The sequence below is a fragment of the Phocoena sinus genome, chromosome 9 (genome assembly GCF_008692025.1).
Source record: "Phocoena sinus isolate mPhoSin1 chromosome 9, mPhoSin1.pri, whole genome shotgun sequence".
NCBI classification, from domain to species: Eukaryota; Metazoa; Chordata; class Mammalia; order Artiodactyla; family Phocoenidae; genus Phocoena; species Phocoena sinus.
In genome coordinates, this window is record NC_045771.1 from 19,119,103 (window position 1) to 19,135,299 (window position 16,197).

General features: G+C 39.0%; 1 protein-coding gene across 2 annotated transcripts in view; it reads right to left on the reverse strand.

Moving 5' to 3' along the window:
• EXOC4 (exocyst complex component 4) overlaps positions 1 to 16,197 on the reverse strand; it is an 856,192-nt gene that overhangs the window by 165,570 nt on the left and 674,425 nt on the right. For both annotated transcript variants that reach the window (XR_004351419.1, XM_032642974.1), the window contains exon 12: positions 5,088 to 5,224. Coding sequence is in view for 1 of the 2 variants with exons in the window: in XM_032642974.1 (XP_032498865.1) it covers positions 5,088 to 5,224 (137 nt within the window). In the remaining variant the exon portion in view is untranslated. The remainder of the gene's footprint in view (positions 1 to 5,087; positions 5,225 to 16,197) is intronic.

The following is a 16,197-nucleotide window of genomic DNA, read 5'->3' on the forward strand; positions in this document are numbered from 1 at the left end:
AAGTGCTAACAAAAGATCAAGATAAAAAAATTAATTACACGGGACTGAGTGAACTGATGAGGATGATTATAATTTTTGTGACTTTCTGTTTGAATCAAAAATAAAAATCCCACAAGGACTCAGAGGCAAAAAATATACAAATCAATTTTCACTGAAAAGTAAAGGAGCTGTAACAGTGGAGGATTCCTGGACTGAATGTCAATATTATGACACAGTATGAGTGTGTTTCGTGTTGGGTAATTGCAATCAGTGTTGCTTTTGTTGTGGTCATCCATTTACAATGCTTGGTGTCAGTTTATCTCTTATAAAAATAAAATACAGTGTGTGTGTGTGTGTGTGTGTGTGTGTGTGTGTGTGTTTGTGTGTGTGTGTGTGTGTGTGTGTGTGTAAAAAAAAAGAGAGACATGTATCACAATGTTCATTGCAGTACTATTTACAATAGCCAGGACATGGAAGCAACCTAAGTGTCCACAGACAGATGAACGGATAAAGAAGATAAAGAAGATGATAAAGAAGATGTATATTCCAATATACAATGGAATATTACTCAGCCATAGAAAGAAACGAAATTGAGTTATTTGTAGTGAGGTGGATGGACCTAGAGTCTGTCATACAGAATGAAGTCAGAAAGAGAAAAACAAATACTGTATGGTAACATATATATATGGAATCTAAAAATAAAAATGGTTCTGAAGAACCTAGGGACAAGACAGGAATAAAGATGCAGATGTAGAGAGTGGACTTGAGGACACGGGGAGGGGGAAGGGTAAGCTGGGATGAAGTGAGAGAGTGGCATTGATATATATACACTACCAAATGTAAAACAGATAGTTAGTAGGAAGCAGTTGCATAGCACAGGGAGATCAGCTCGGTCATTTGTGACCACCTAGAGGGGTGGGATAGGGAGGGTGGTAGGGAGATGCAAGAGGGAGGAGATATGGTAATATATGTATACGTATAGCTGATTCACTTTGTTATAAGGCAGCAACTAACACAACAATGTAAAGCGATTATACTCCAGTAAAGATGTTAAAAAAATATACTAAAAGTTATGGAGTGGAAAAGAAAAAAAAAGAAAACATATGAACCCCTGAAGTACTGAGTAATATATGGTCATCAATCTCAAAGGAAGTTTCAAGACATATGTCCCCCAAAACTCTCAACTTAGCCCTGTCCTGTTGAACATTTTAAAAAATGACACACACAAAGAAACTAAAAGATTGCTAATAAAATGAAGAATGACATGGAATTTGGAGGAATAGCTATGATTTTTTGATGACAGAATGAGGATTCAAAAATATCTCAATTGACTGAAATGATGAGCTAAAAGTAACATTAAATTTAATGGCTACATGTGAGATCTTGAATTTAAGTTAAAAAAAAAATCCCTGCAAATATAGCTTAGAAAAGATAAGGTTAATTTCAGCTACTATTTCTTCTTATATTTCCTTATTCCCTACAGCCAACCAGTGGCCATGCCCTACAAATTTACCCCCTTAATTTACGTTTCTTGGTCTGCCCCTTCCCCTCCGCTTCCCCCGCCTCTCCTCTAATTCAGGCACTCTCTGCCTCTCTCCCCTCCCCCTCCGCACTCTTGCCTTTCCAATCCATTTTACACAAAGCTCAGAAAAATCTCCCTAAAGCACAGGTCTTCCCTGGAATTCCCTGTTTACTGACCTTCAGTGGTTCCCACTACCGAACTTTGAAAGGTCACGTTCCTTAAGCCTGGCATTCAAAAGCCTCCATTTTGGCTTAGCCATCTTTTCCAAAACCCAAACATTCATCACTTGCTCATCCTTTTCCTGCTCTTCCCCACCACCTTGACATTGTTCTGGTTCCTTCACTCCTTTAGCTCCTTCAGTTTTAATCCTGTCTAAATCCTCCTCATTCTTCACAAACTCTAGGTTTGTAACCTTCACCAAACCTCTCTTGTCCTCTGTAAGTAATTTCTTCCTCCTAGAGCATGTCATCATTACCTATCTTACCATATTTTCTGTCATAAATTGATGCTGTGGATACATGTCTGATTTCTTTGTCCCCTATTTTCCTTTCTATCCTCAACCAAGGACGTAAGCTCATTAAGGGTATAATCTGTAACTGATGGACTTCTTTATTCCGACACACTCACATGCAATGATGTGTGTCTGGCACTGGGTCCTGCACAAAGAAGGCAGTGGTTTTGCTGAAGAACAAGAGCACACTTGGAACATTGGGCTCAGAGTGGAGTACTCCTTTTTTAAGATAGATACTACCAGACTAATGGCAACAGAGAAGGAAGAGTGGGATGGTTTGCAGACCCAGGACGTATCAGAAACCAAGGATGTTCTGTCTAGGGGAAAAGAAAAACAAAACAAAACTACTAAATGGACCATGATAGCCATCTTCACATATTTGAAGGGTTTTCATGTGTAAGGATGAAACTGATTTGGAATCACTACAGAAATAAGAACTATGTCCAATCTGAATATTGTTTCAAAACAAGAAACTTCAACGGTGACCACTCCGCTTTGTGGATTTAGTAAGCTTCCTATCACTTGACTTGTGAGGCAGGATCATAAATGAGGAAAAGGTCACCTACAATCAATAAGGTGCCAAGCTATACAAACTTTTAACAAGATTTCTTTCAAAATAACAAAAACAACAATAATATATAAATGACCATCAGTGGGACTTAGGGTCTATTGTCAATTTTGCTGTATCTTGGGCAGGTTAGGTAACATCTCCATTATAATTAATACTCACTGGCATTATTATTTGTTAGAAATTATGGGTTGCCCTTAATGAAATATAAGAAAAAGAAGACATGCCTTGCTTTAAAAAAAAAAGCTTAAAATTCAATGCAGGTTAAAGTAAAAGTAAATTTTTAAAGTATGTTATTTGACTGTCATTTGGTAGATGTGACATTCACACAACCATTTTGGAGTGAACTCTGTGGCCCAGAAATTCCACTCTTAGACAACTAACACAAGGGCAGTGGCTTTTAAAATTTTCGTTTGGGTATCTCTTAAAGGAATTTTGAAAAACTATATTCTCTTTCCCACATTTTAAAATTGAAATTTAGTTGTTGTTTTTTTAGCATGAGTTTAATGGTTACAAAATATTAAATTTTGGCACATTATAAATATTGACTCTTTAAATCACTATTTTAAGCGTAACCAATAGAATCTCAATACCATAGGGATTTGAAATCTACCATGATACATTTAAAATACACAAAAATAAGCTCTTTTTTAATGGTTAGGTATTTTTCCTTTTTCTCTTTCAGTTATTATTTCTATTTCATTTCCTCACCAAGTTTTATCCTATTGGAATACATCTTTATGCTTTAAAGTACTTTACCATTACTCTATTTGTAGTTTCCTGCAAAAAATAAATTATTTGTACAAATTAAAATCTAAAAAATTTAAATTAAAATTTTCTTTACCAAAAGACTAAATGTTAACATATCTTTTGTTTGAAGTGCCATTAGAATTATCATTTGGTACACAACTGCGTATAGCACACTTGTTGATTATGTGTATGATTTTAACCTAAAAGTATTATCATTCCTGATGAATAATTATTGAACAAAAAAAGTAAAATATTATTGGGAATGCATCTCTCTGAGTTTCTTTTCTTTATTTGGTTCTTGTAACTGTGGATAAATATTACTTATTGCAGGAGTGAAGGAGGTTAAGCATTAATCTATGTTATATTCCTTGGCCAGATTAATCTTCCCTGAACACTGCTCCCTGGTTTACTTATAATGGCTCCTTCTCATCTACTAGTCAACATCTAAATTTCCAAGCCTTATTATTTTTTTTTTTTGGCGGTACGTGGGCTTCTCACTGTTGTGGCCTCTCCAGTCGCGGAGCACAGGCTTCGGACGCGCAGGCTCAGTGGCCATGGCTCACGGGCTCAGCCGCTCCGCAGCATGTGGGATCTTCCCGGACTGGGGCACGAACCCGTGTCCCCTGCATCGGCAGGCGGACTCTCAACCACTGCGCCACCAGGGAAGCCCCCCAAGTCTTATTTTTCAAGATCCTTTGTTATATGGTCTTACTTTTCCTATTCAACATTACTTCCTACTACCTTCTCCTAGGAACTCTGTTTCATTCAAACCTCCTCCTCCTTTAATCTCCCTCTGAATACCAGGCAACTATGTTTGTGCTTCTTCTTCATCCCTGCAATGCCCCTGTTTATTCTTTCCACCTCCCTAAATCTCACCCATCTTTCTAAGGTCCAGAACCCAACTCTCGTTCTGTGAGATCTTTCCTGACTCCAATCAGCCTGTCACTCTTTTTCGTGTTTTATTCCTTCTGCTCTTATAAGTCTGTATTGTACAAGTAGTACCTGATGATATACTATACTGTATCCATCTATCCTTAATTATACATCACATAAAATTTAGTATTTTATTATACATTCTTTTCTTCTCTAATTGTTTCATGTCTTGTCAACCAGACCATAATTTGTTCCTATTATTACCTTTTTACAAGAGGTGCTATGATCTCTTCCGCAAGCTCAAAGAGATTTGTGAACTCAGAGAAAAGAAATCAGAGGGAAAACTAAAGGTTTTCAAGTTCATAACAATGATTTTTCATTTCTATTGATGCTAAACAGGGTAACCATCCTTTCATGACAGTAGGAAGGCTATAGGTCAAACATCAGGAGGAATACGTTTCGACAGACTAAAAAGAAATCATATTATAGATTATTAAGGGTTACTAAGAGTTCAAAATTGCTTTATTTTAAAGATCTTTTAGAATCACAAGAGGGGCTAATCAAGATCCAGAATTTCCTTGAGGAAGACACATCTTATGATTCTAGACTTGCATAAAAATCAAGGCTGACACTTCATCTAAGCCACCCAAAGGCAGCCCTAAGTGGCTCTGTCCCTTTGTACCTTCCATTCCCTCTGCTGGTATGACTATACGTGTGTCTAGGAGACTACTTCTTTGGCACATGTTCTCATCAGGCCTCTTGACAAACTCAAGGATGGTCCTTTTCTACAATGACGGAAGGTTAGGCTATAAGGGCAGTATCAGCCACCACCCCAAAGGTCAAGTTCTAAATTGATGTTGCTTAGCTTCCAACAGAAGCTCTACCTGTAGGCTGCAGCGCAGGTGTCCTTGTACTCCTGTAGCTTCACGCACACCATGTTGAGGAACTGATCCGAATAGGCACTCAAGTCACGCATCAGGTTCATGAGGTCTTGCACTGTCTTCTCTACAATGATTGTGCTCTGGAAAAGAACACAGAGAGGACAAAGAAACTCATGAGTGTTCTGACTCGAGTAGCACAGGCTTCGGACGCGCAGGCTCAGTGGCCATGGCTCACGGCCATGGAAGGGCTACTGAAAGGATGTGATCACTTAAGACACTTGAGCTTTCCTAGAAGGATGTGACATTTAAAAATACTCCTGAAAAACAACAACAAAATAACTATCTTACACAGTGCTAATCTTCCAAAGACCTGAGAAAGTGTTTTTTACGGAAGGACACAGGACAGGGAATTTCCTATTGGTTTCATGGAATTCTTGGCATCTACGAGATATCTCTGCGGCTTTTAAGAAAGCAAATGCATATTCAGTTGCAGCCTGATTTATCACCCCCAGGGTTATACTTTGAGATTAGGGACTCATGACAGGCAGCATAAAGAAAAAGCCTTCTAGGATTTGTTTTTTAAAGTTTCAAAACCATCAATCTATTAAGAATAACAACTAACATTTGTATTGTGCCTTACAGCTTGTAGAATGTTTTCACATATACAGCATATGTCACCTCACTTGAAACTCACAGAATAATCATGAACACTTATTAGATTCTTACAAGTGCGAAGCTGAGCTAGGCACTCTACACGCTTTGTCATTTAATCCTCTCACCGCACCTACCTATCCGCCGAATCCCTTAATCATCCCCAGTGTAAAGAGGAGGAAACAGGCTTAGAAAAAGAAAGAAACAAAGCAAGGGCTCCAGACTTTGCTCTTTTAGCTATACCTTTCTGCCTCAAACTTTTTCTCATGAGATCATAGTATTTCCTGTTGTTTTTGTCACTGTAGAAGCAGTGTCCAAAGACACCCAGACATGTTTTTAAACTGAACTAAAGGAATATCCAAGGGAAAAAATAAGCCCATCTTAGACACTGATGGTACTGTACAGTAAATTGGTGTTATCTGAAAAGAGGCATATTCAATAAATTCTAAATCTCTGGTTAAGAAAAGACAGAGTTGTTTAAACCATTAGTTCATGCCTCTTTTGAAAGAAGCACAATTACACTGGAGTAAATATTAATCACAGGCTTAGAAGCTTGGAATCCTTTGGTCAATAACCGGTTTGATGAATATGTATTTATTTATATAGAATTCCATAAGCAATGTAGACTTAGCCATAAAAGTAAACATTAAAAATATTTTTTCCAGCCTGACACTAACCTTTGAAATAATCAAAGGCATTTTATTATGCTTAAATACAGACTATGGGGTACGGCGTTTGGGTTAGCTTTTTTTTTTCTTCTAAACATAAAAAGAATGGATAAACATGTACAGCTTTTCTCAACACAACGGAGGATCAGTTTGAGCTACGAGCTTACATATGCATGCTTATTCAGGACTATTGGGTTCTAGAGGTTTCTTCTTTCCTTCTCCTCTCCCCACACTCCAAGTAAAATAATCAGAAGGTGAAAAGGAAGGAGCAGTTATACCGTGTAAGGCAACTGCATAGGAAACCAAATTACAGTCTCTATAGAATCCCCACAAGTTCAACTTCCTTTTCTGTATTGATTTTAAGATTAAAGCACTGCAGCTTCACCCTGATCCATAATCCTGTTTCTCTGTGTTTGTGTGTGAGTGACAGGAATTGATTCTGCTTAGCTACATGTCCCCATGCTGCTAAGAAGAATCAAAAATCCTCATCCTGATTGAGAGCACAGGATATCCTACAACACGTGGACAGCAATGAATAAAGGAGAGTAGCGTGCAGCCATCCTAACAAAAGCCGTTTGAAATCTGACAAACACTGCGGGGAAGATGAGCACAAAGAAATTGCTCAGATTATTGAGAGAAAGGGCCTGGTTCTATTCCCAGTTACGCTACTGATAATCAACTCTGGGGCAGTTTTGGGTAGCCCCTTCCTTTCTGATGGCTCCATCTAGCCTTCTGGTAACCAAGGATAATTTGATGGCTCCTCTACTGGCCCTCATCGCTCAATCGGTGTCTTGGTGCTTGCAGACTTGGGGAATACTGTGTAACTGTTCCAGGTCATCTTAGGTGTGTTTGTTCTTCCTGATTAGATTATCAACTTCTCAAAAGTGAGACAAGTGTTCTTATTTTCTAAAACCTTCCCATCCTTCCCTTCTTTTGCTTGTTTTATAATTTCTTAGGATCTTCAGGACAATACTACTAATCAAAGAAACGGGACTAGTAATGTCAACCCATATAAATAATGTGAGGGATGTCATATATGTGAGAGATACTAGATACAGGCATCTTTGCATTTGGAAGTCTCTTTGGGTGGTTCAGTTTGGTCTGTATTTATGCCCGTGTTTTTGGGTGATGAGAACTGTGCTGGTGACAGTCGGAGAGGAAGGGGAGATTGTTGACACAGAGGAATATCCCCTGGAGATAAACAGGAAGTACCTGCAGGGAATGATTAGCTTATGTGATGCTATATGATTATATACAATTTTCTAGCTATTTGGTTGGTTTACCTTGTCATGGTAGCACTCTGGATAATCAATCACTACATTCTCTTCAAGGGAAATGACACTGTAGTTTGCCAAATGATGCATATTTTTACAGGGTCGAAAAGATTCAATTTTCCAAGAATTTACAACAATTTCCAAATCAGTGGCTCTGACAGATAAATACTGAAAATATCAAATTTCTAACAAGGTCAATCCTGTTTTTATTTATTTGATCCCTTTGGTATCACAAATGATTTATTGTCTTATTATTAATTTGGGGAATTGCCAATGTTGACTATAATGACTTCATAATAAGTAAAACCCTGATTTTATTCATTATAATTTCCATTAAACATATCACAAATGATTGATATTTGTTTAAAAATAACTCAATTCTCATTTCTTGCAACCTACTACCAGGTAATAAGTCTGAGCATGACATGAAAAATGAGAAAAGGAAAAAAAAAATCCGAGGATAGCTGAGGCAATAAAAGAAAAAATAACAACACTGCTATGAAAAATAAACAACTAAAGTTTCTTAGAGGGATATATCAGCAATCTAAAATAAGAGGACAGTATATAAGGACCAGCTCTTTGGTTCTGAACTTAAACATTTTAATGAATGAATGAATGAAGATGATTGGACACTGAAGACCTTGTCCATTTAGCCCAAGCCCTAATGGGGTATGGCAACCACTGGTTCACTTCTTTATTTACAGTCTCTTCTGTCACACTACAAAATCCTTTTGATCAGTGACTATACCTTCATATCTCTACTGCCTAGGAGCAAGGTATCTGGCACACTGAAGGTGCTCAAAAGACGTTTATTGGACGAATTAATGCACATTCAGAACAGAGTGAAAAGACAGATTTAGAGTATAATTTTAATGTAAAATAGTGGGTCAAAAGCCTGATTTGGTAAAGTGGAATCAGACCATGGCCTCTTTGTTACATTACTGTACCTTAATTCCCATGGTTCTAAAGACTGAACATTTATTATGACTAAAAGTCTTAGACTTTGCTACCAAAACATTCCTAATTTCACTTGACTGTATTATTTTCTATAATGGAAATCCATAAATATATATACACACACAATTCAGGAAGTATAAACTCATAAAACTTTAGTTTGGAAAATGCAGTCTCTGTATGTGTGCTGTTTTAGCCCTTGAATCAGGGATGGTTCAGAGACGCTGCAGAGAACCTAGGGTCCTGGAAAACTACTTTAGGAAGAATTTGAAAGAAAACATAGAGTAAATCCATTCGTCACTTGAGACACACCCCACTACACCATACATATACATCAGCAACTGTGGAGGGAGAGGGCTTCATGAATGTCTGACGATGACAACAATGTTTCTGCTTATGGGGACACATCCAACTACAGGTCACCAAAACTTGTCATTCCATATTGTCCTTCCAATTACCATCAGCTCTAAGTTGTGGTTGGCCATAAACGATAACAACTACAACAATGACAGTAATGACAGAAATCAAAAGGAAATTTTGCTTTCTGTTTTTTTATCTATATTTTGATTTGCGTGATGTTTAAAATATTCTGAATGGGTTTGCTCCTTTAATAAGCTAACTGGTAAAAGACTACGCATCCGGGGAGTTGGTGACTGAGGAAACTGCCACGTCTATGCTCTTCTTAATCATCCTCCACCTCAAAAGCTGAGTAATCTTTTAAAAAGTTATGTCTGGGCTTCCCTGGCGACCCAGGGGTTAAGAATTCGCCTGCCAATGCAGGGGACACAGGTTCGAGCCCTGGTCCGGGAAGATCCCACATGCCGCAGAGCAACTAAGCCCGTGCGCCACAACTACTGAGCCTGCGCTCTAGAGCCCACGAGCCACAACTACTGAAGCCCGCGCGCCTAGAGCTCATGCTCTGCAACAAGAGAAGCCACCGCAATGAGAAGCCTGCACACCACAACAGAGTAGCCCCCCGCTCAACGCAACTAGAGAAAGACCATGTGCAGCAATGAAGACCGAGTGCAGCCAAAAAAAAAAAAAAAAAAAAAAAACTTACGAATCTTTAAAAAAAAAAAAAGAGTTCTGTCTCCCACAGAAATGAGTGCTTATGTCCATCAAAAAGACATAAGACATGAACACAAGTCCTCATAGCAGTTCTAATTATAATAGTTTAAAAAAGTGATAAAAGTAGCCCTTATGTCCATCAGTAGTTTATGGGCAAATGAACTGTGGTATACTCATACAATGGAACACTGCAGAGCAAGGAAAAAGGATGAACTATTACTACACGTGACATGGACGTGCATGCTGAGTGAAAGCATTCAGACACAAAGCAGCACAACTACACTTTTGTCATTACCGTAGTTCAGAAACAGGCAAAAGTGATCTCTGGTGATGGGAGTCATAACAGTGGCCACCCCTGGAGGCGGTGGGTCCTGAATGGGGAGGAGAGAACCTTCCAGGTGCTGGAAATACCTCGAGTGGGTAGCTATTGCACGAGTAAAAACATGCGTACAAAATTTTTTGCACTTGAGATTGGTGCACTTCACAGTTTGTAAATTTAACATCAAAAGAAAAAATTTAAAGTTCTATCTGATTATGTCTCTACCAACTTAAAGCTCTTTAATGCACTAGGCCCCATATTCTTCATATAACCCATAGGGCCCTTCATGGCATGGCTTCTGGCTACCCCTCTAGCCTCACTATTTGCCATTTTCCTCTTGCTCGTCTAACATCTGGCTACGTGGCGTTGCCTCAGTTCTTCATTCTCAGGGCTTTGCGCTTGCCTGCAAAGTACTGTCCCTTGTCTTCCTTTCCTAGAGTACTTTTTTCTTATCTTTCAGGTCTCAGCTAAAAACTCCTCTGTGTGGGAAGACTCTCCCTAACCTTCATTAGGTCCTCCTGTTAGAAACACCTAGAACATATCTATCTATCTAGCCATCTCCCCCAGAGATGGTTCTGTTTCACTTGAGAACCCAGATTAATACCCACTGCAAGGGAGGAGGGGGGACTGGGAGGGACATCTGGTCGGTGGTTACATGCACACATGTTAAATCTCAATTTTAAACAATTTATGTCCAACCATCACACAAATGAATAGGCACCCCTTCAAAAATTTGTCTGAGAATACCATCTGTGAGTGTGTAAGTCTTCTATTATAATGGTTTTCACTTAGGGTATATTTTTAAAATGTGAAGATGTAGCAGTACTGTTGGCAATACTACCATAGACCACTGCTATAGATGAGAACTGTTGAGAAGGCTTAGACGTTTTGTGGGGAAAGAGCTGGGAATTTAACGAATTGATTAAATAGATACAGATTTATTAAGCAAATATTTCCTCTATGCCAAATACTAGGCTAACTTAGGAGATCAAAAGCCAGATGAGACAAGTTTCCTGCCCTCCTGCCATCTTAGATATTAGTAGCAGAAGACACATAAGTTCACAAACAAGGACAATAAAGGCTCATAGGTGCTGCTACCTTGGGCATCTGTATATTGGGCAATAGAAGCACAGAGGAGGAAAGAGTTAATTGAACTGGGGTCGAAGAGGTGGAGGGAGTCCTGAGAAAGAGGAAGTTACAACTGAACTGAGTCCAGAAAAATAAACAGCAACTTGTCGATTGACAAAGATTGGGGAGGGAAGCACTTCTGGCAGATGGAGCAGCATGAACATGAAGTGGTGTGGGGTTCGGGGAATTGCACGTGGTTCTTCATGGCTGGGGATGAAGGGTGTGCATGTGTGTGTGCAGACAGGGTGTGCAGGCTCAGAGAAGCAGTACGAAGCTAGATCCTCAGGGTCCTTTTACAACACATACACACATGACACCTAAATATTTCGAATATCCCCTCCCCACCAAGAAAATACAACAAATTAATCCAATCTGATGTCACTAATCACTAGATGATCCACTCCAAGTGTAGGAAGATAATTTCAAAAGGTTCCATTCTACCATTCAGAAAAAGACAAATACACTTAATATAACCAACTGGGAAATACATTCGGAGCTCTGGCAGCCTCAAGCGCTAGGTAGAATTTATAAGTAGGCTTAAACAAAGAAAATATGAGGTCAAATTTTGGGCAATCCGAAAAACTATATCCCTTTAGAATTCACAAAAGTGGTCATAAAATTTATTTGCCGAGTGAAAACTTGGAAAATACATATGATGTAAATTACAAATAGTATTTATTTTTAACATTTTGAGTAGAGGATCATTTATGGTTGAATAAAATCTGTGCCTAATATATCTTATAAGTACAGCTGGCTTTTTATGAGGTTTATTTAGGAGGTTGTGACTTCATATTCAGAGCAAAACAAAATAGCAGGGAAGGGGAAAGAAGTATAAAACAGTTGTGCTTAATTAGACTATGAAATCCCGAGGGCATCTTTGTTTACCAAGCTAACACTAAATAATAAAGGAATGTTTGTTGACTTATATACATCAAATCAATCTAACTCTATGGACAGGTTATCAATTCCCTTTGATATGTAATGGAACCCAGAGAGAAGAAATAAATCAACGAATAGGTGAGCATTAGCACTTGTAAGAAATATCTCCAACTCCACCCTTCTCCCCCCCATACACACACATACCACACACATAATTCAAAAGCACTTTAAAGTTACTATCCTGCAAACTACATAGTGCTACATGTTAGGAGGGAGACAGAAGTATATTAGCAACAAAATTAGCAGATATAGTACTTCTTTTCTTGCCAAGCGATGTTCTTGGTATAAAGCATGGTCTCTTTTCCCAGGGGATAATGATAATCTAGTTGGGATAACATCATTCAGAACAAGAAACAAATGGTTTTCCAAGAGATGAAAGTGCAAAAGACAATCGAGGAGAATAGGAGTTGGGGAGCCTGAACTGGGATCTGGAGGATGGGTCAGGTTTGGATTCATGGAAAGGAAGGAACAAGGTATTTCAGGCTAGAGAAAAGAGGTAGGCAAAGCCTGGGGATGAGGAGTGAGCTGGTCACAAATAGCAAAGAGAAGTCAAGGGTGGTTGGAGGATGAGAAAGGGTTGACTGGACAGTGGGGAACCAGCTTGTGGAAGGCCTGAGTGACAAGCTGAGGGCTTTTTCCTGCAGATGGAGAGAAGCAGCGCAGTGTATTAGGTAGTGGAGCTCAGAATCCTAATTCTAGAGCTGAAAGCAACTTGCTATCCACAGTCGAATTCTCTTAAGCCACGTAACAATTATGGTCCTAGATGGAGCCCTAGTTTGGACAAACCAGTTGTGAAGAACATTTCTGCAACATCTGGGAAATTTCAAAAGGGACTAGATATTACATGATATTAAGAACTTACTGCTAACATTGGAAACAGTGACAATGTTATTTTGATAAGAAAATGTTCTTGCTCTGCAGAGAAGTAATACTAAAGTATTTGGTATAAAATAGCTTGAGGTCTTGGTTTACACAAGAGGAGATATATGAAGCAATAGTTTTCAGATACTGGAGAAGGAAAATAAATGAAGTGGGCCCTATGGATGCCCCAGCTGGTGTTTCCAGGCCATAATGCAGGAAGGTGATACTTAAACAGTGCCTGGAAGCCTTGCTGAGCTAAGACAGAATTTGGAGTTTTGGAACATTAAGGTAGCTAGAGTTTTATGAGGCAAAATAGTGGAGAGGGGGGAGCTGCACAAAGAAAGGGGAGAAGGAGGAAGTGGGGAGGAGAGAAGGAGGGAGAAGGAGAGAGATCCAGAGAGGGAGAGAGATCTCTGTAGATCATCAAGAGTCCCCTCAAATCTTTGGCTGAGTTCTGATCTGTGCCTGTGTAGCTGAAACACGCAAGGCTGGTGAAAGTACTACCTGGAAAGAGCAGGTGGAATTCCCAGAGTTCACACAGGGGCAGGAATGGTTCATGTTCCCACCAGCTAGAGTGGGACACCCAACAGATCTGCTGGAGTCCTCAGAAAGGTACTGGCACCATAGTGAGGCCAAGTTAACCTTGGACTAAAGATTGCCCTGGACATGTCAACATGTCTAACAAATCCTAGAAGGAAAGCTTGAAGTAAATGGCATAATTCTAAGTCACTAAAATGTGTCCGAAACAAAGCTCAGCAATATTTAAAAGAATACAACAGAATCCGGCATGCAATGCTGCACCCAAATTATACGTCCAGCACCAAATAAGAGAAACAGACCCAGAAAGAACACAGAGAATAGAACTAGTAGACAAGGAAGCTAAAATAACCGTTATAAATATGCTCCTATGTTCAAGAACACAGAGGAAAACGTGAACACGACAAGAAGAGAAACGGAAGACATGGCAATAGAAACTATCCAACATAAAACACAGAGGAAAGAGAGATGGAAGTGATGGAATAGAGAGTCAGTGAACTGTGGGACAACATCAAGCAACCTAGTATACGTGCAACTGATGCTCCCAAAGCAGGTGGGGAGGGGCAGAAAAAAATGATGGCAGAAAAAGTCCCAAATTTGATGACAACTATAAGCCCACAGATCCAGAGCTCAACAGATCTCAAACAGAAGATGACAAAAACTACAGTGAGACACATTATAATCAAATTGCTGAAAACCAAGGATAAATAGAAAAATCTTAAAAACAGTAAGAAAAAAAAAAAAGAAATGAGATTTGAAAGGAAAAAAGAAGAACTCAGGTCTTCTGATTCCCATTTCAATGTTCTCTTTACTACCCCATACTGTGCCTTCTCCTGGCAAAAATGGTGTCAGGTGAAGATGGATCTGGCTGGCACATGGGGGTTGACAGAGGTACTAGAAACAAGTACTAGAAAAGCTAAGGGAGAAGAGCTTCAAGTAAGAGAGGTAGTGTAAGGGCTTCCGACTTTTAAGAAATAAACCAACCACTCACAAATCCTCCGATGGAGAAATAAGAACCTCCAATGGAAGACTTACTCCAGGTCATAGTCTCCCCAGGAATTTTATTTCCCAGTTGTATATTTTGAAACATTCTCTTTCTGTTCAAAGGACCCAATATTATTCCATGCTCTACAGTTGATACACATTAAAAAAAAAAAAACAAACCCAAACTTTCTTTTCCTTAACCCAACCAATACAAGTTGATTTCTCTTTTAAGGTGATTTACTCAAAGAAAAAATTAATAACAGGAAGCCACATAAAAGTAAAAAGGCATGAAAAAGAACAAATATAAACTTATAGAAAACATACATTCAAAGATAATCAAATTCTAGCCCCTCCTTGACTTGATTAACAAAGGTAAAATACTCAAATACTGTACCCTGGTTTCCTGTCTTATTTTGGATATACCAGCAAATATAAATAGCATGTATATTATAATATAAATGTGAACGTTAGAATGAGCTACCTACCCATCATCCATCTGTCAATCTATCCAACATTTACTGAACACCTACTATGCATTATCTCATTTAACTCCCTAAGACATTTTATTTATATAATATGTATTTACTATTATAAGATGGCTACTATTATTCCTATTTGATAGTTGGGGAAACCCAAATACTAAGAAATCAAAGAGTTGTTCAAGGTCACACAACTAGAAAGCTGTAGTTCCAGCTGGGATTTGAACTCAGGCAGCCTGAATTTTTAGTTGCTTCCAGAAAAAACACAGAAGTGCTAAGTGATGAGTTAATCTTTCCAGGCATTCCACAATGCCCGGTGCAGCACAGTCGAGGTGAATGAGGACTGATTCTGGAAGGTTACTGTGACCTTCAGATGACAGTTTCAGCATTGCGACTGGTGAGACCAGAACCAGGTTTACAGGAAGCTGTGAAGGAGCTCAGCAAGTGGATGGGATGGAGTTAGGGCAGGAAGTAAAGACTGGACCCTCCTGGTCCTAGGCTCTCCGGGATGACCAGCCATCTGGAGGCACAGGTCACTCCAATGCCAGCAGCCAAGAGACTCTTCAGTGACAGTTTTAAGCCAGCAAGGGCTCTAATGTCTTCACACTTTCCTGATATCCTGCCCTCTTAAACCACCCAGAACTGATACCTAAGACAAAAGGTTTAGACATAAGGACATAAGACTGCCAGACAGGCTCAGGCTAATAATTCAAACTGTCTCAAACTTATCTTTCTGAAATTATATTTTCCCATAATTTTCCATGCCCTGCCAACATCATCACCATTGCATTTTCTAACACCCTTCTTCCTGAGAACTCAGAGTACTTCATAAATATCTCAATCAATATCCCAACAGATTGTGAGAAAGTAGAGCAGTCATTATCCCTATTTTTTAGCAAGTCTAACATTTAAAGCAGTTTCAAGCAACAAGTATAACAGTTCGAAAGAGGTTTTTAAAGAACTAGAGAACACCAAGCTGCCAACAAAGGTGGTCTTAAATGCCTGTATTTGTTTATATTTCTCAAGTTCCCACTCAACTCGGACTACTTTCTGTCAAGTTGCAAAGCACCTGCATTCACAGAAACCCTTTCTTGACGTAGCGGCATTATTCAAGCCTATTACGTGATTATTTTGCCCTTTTAAAGATTACCTGTCCCCAGTCACTCTACTTAGTACCAACAGACAAACCAACCTGGAAATTCACAGAGCAGAACCTTTACAATTCTTTCTCCTAGCAAAGGCAAGGTCTCC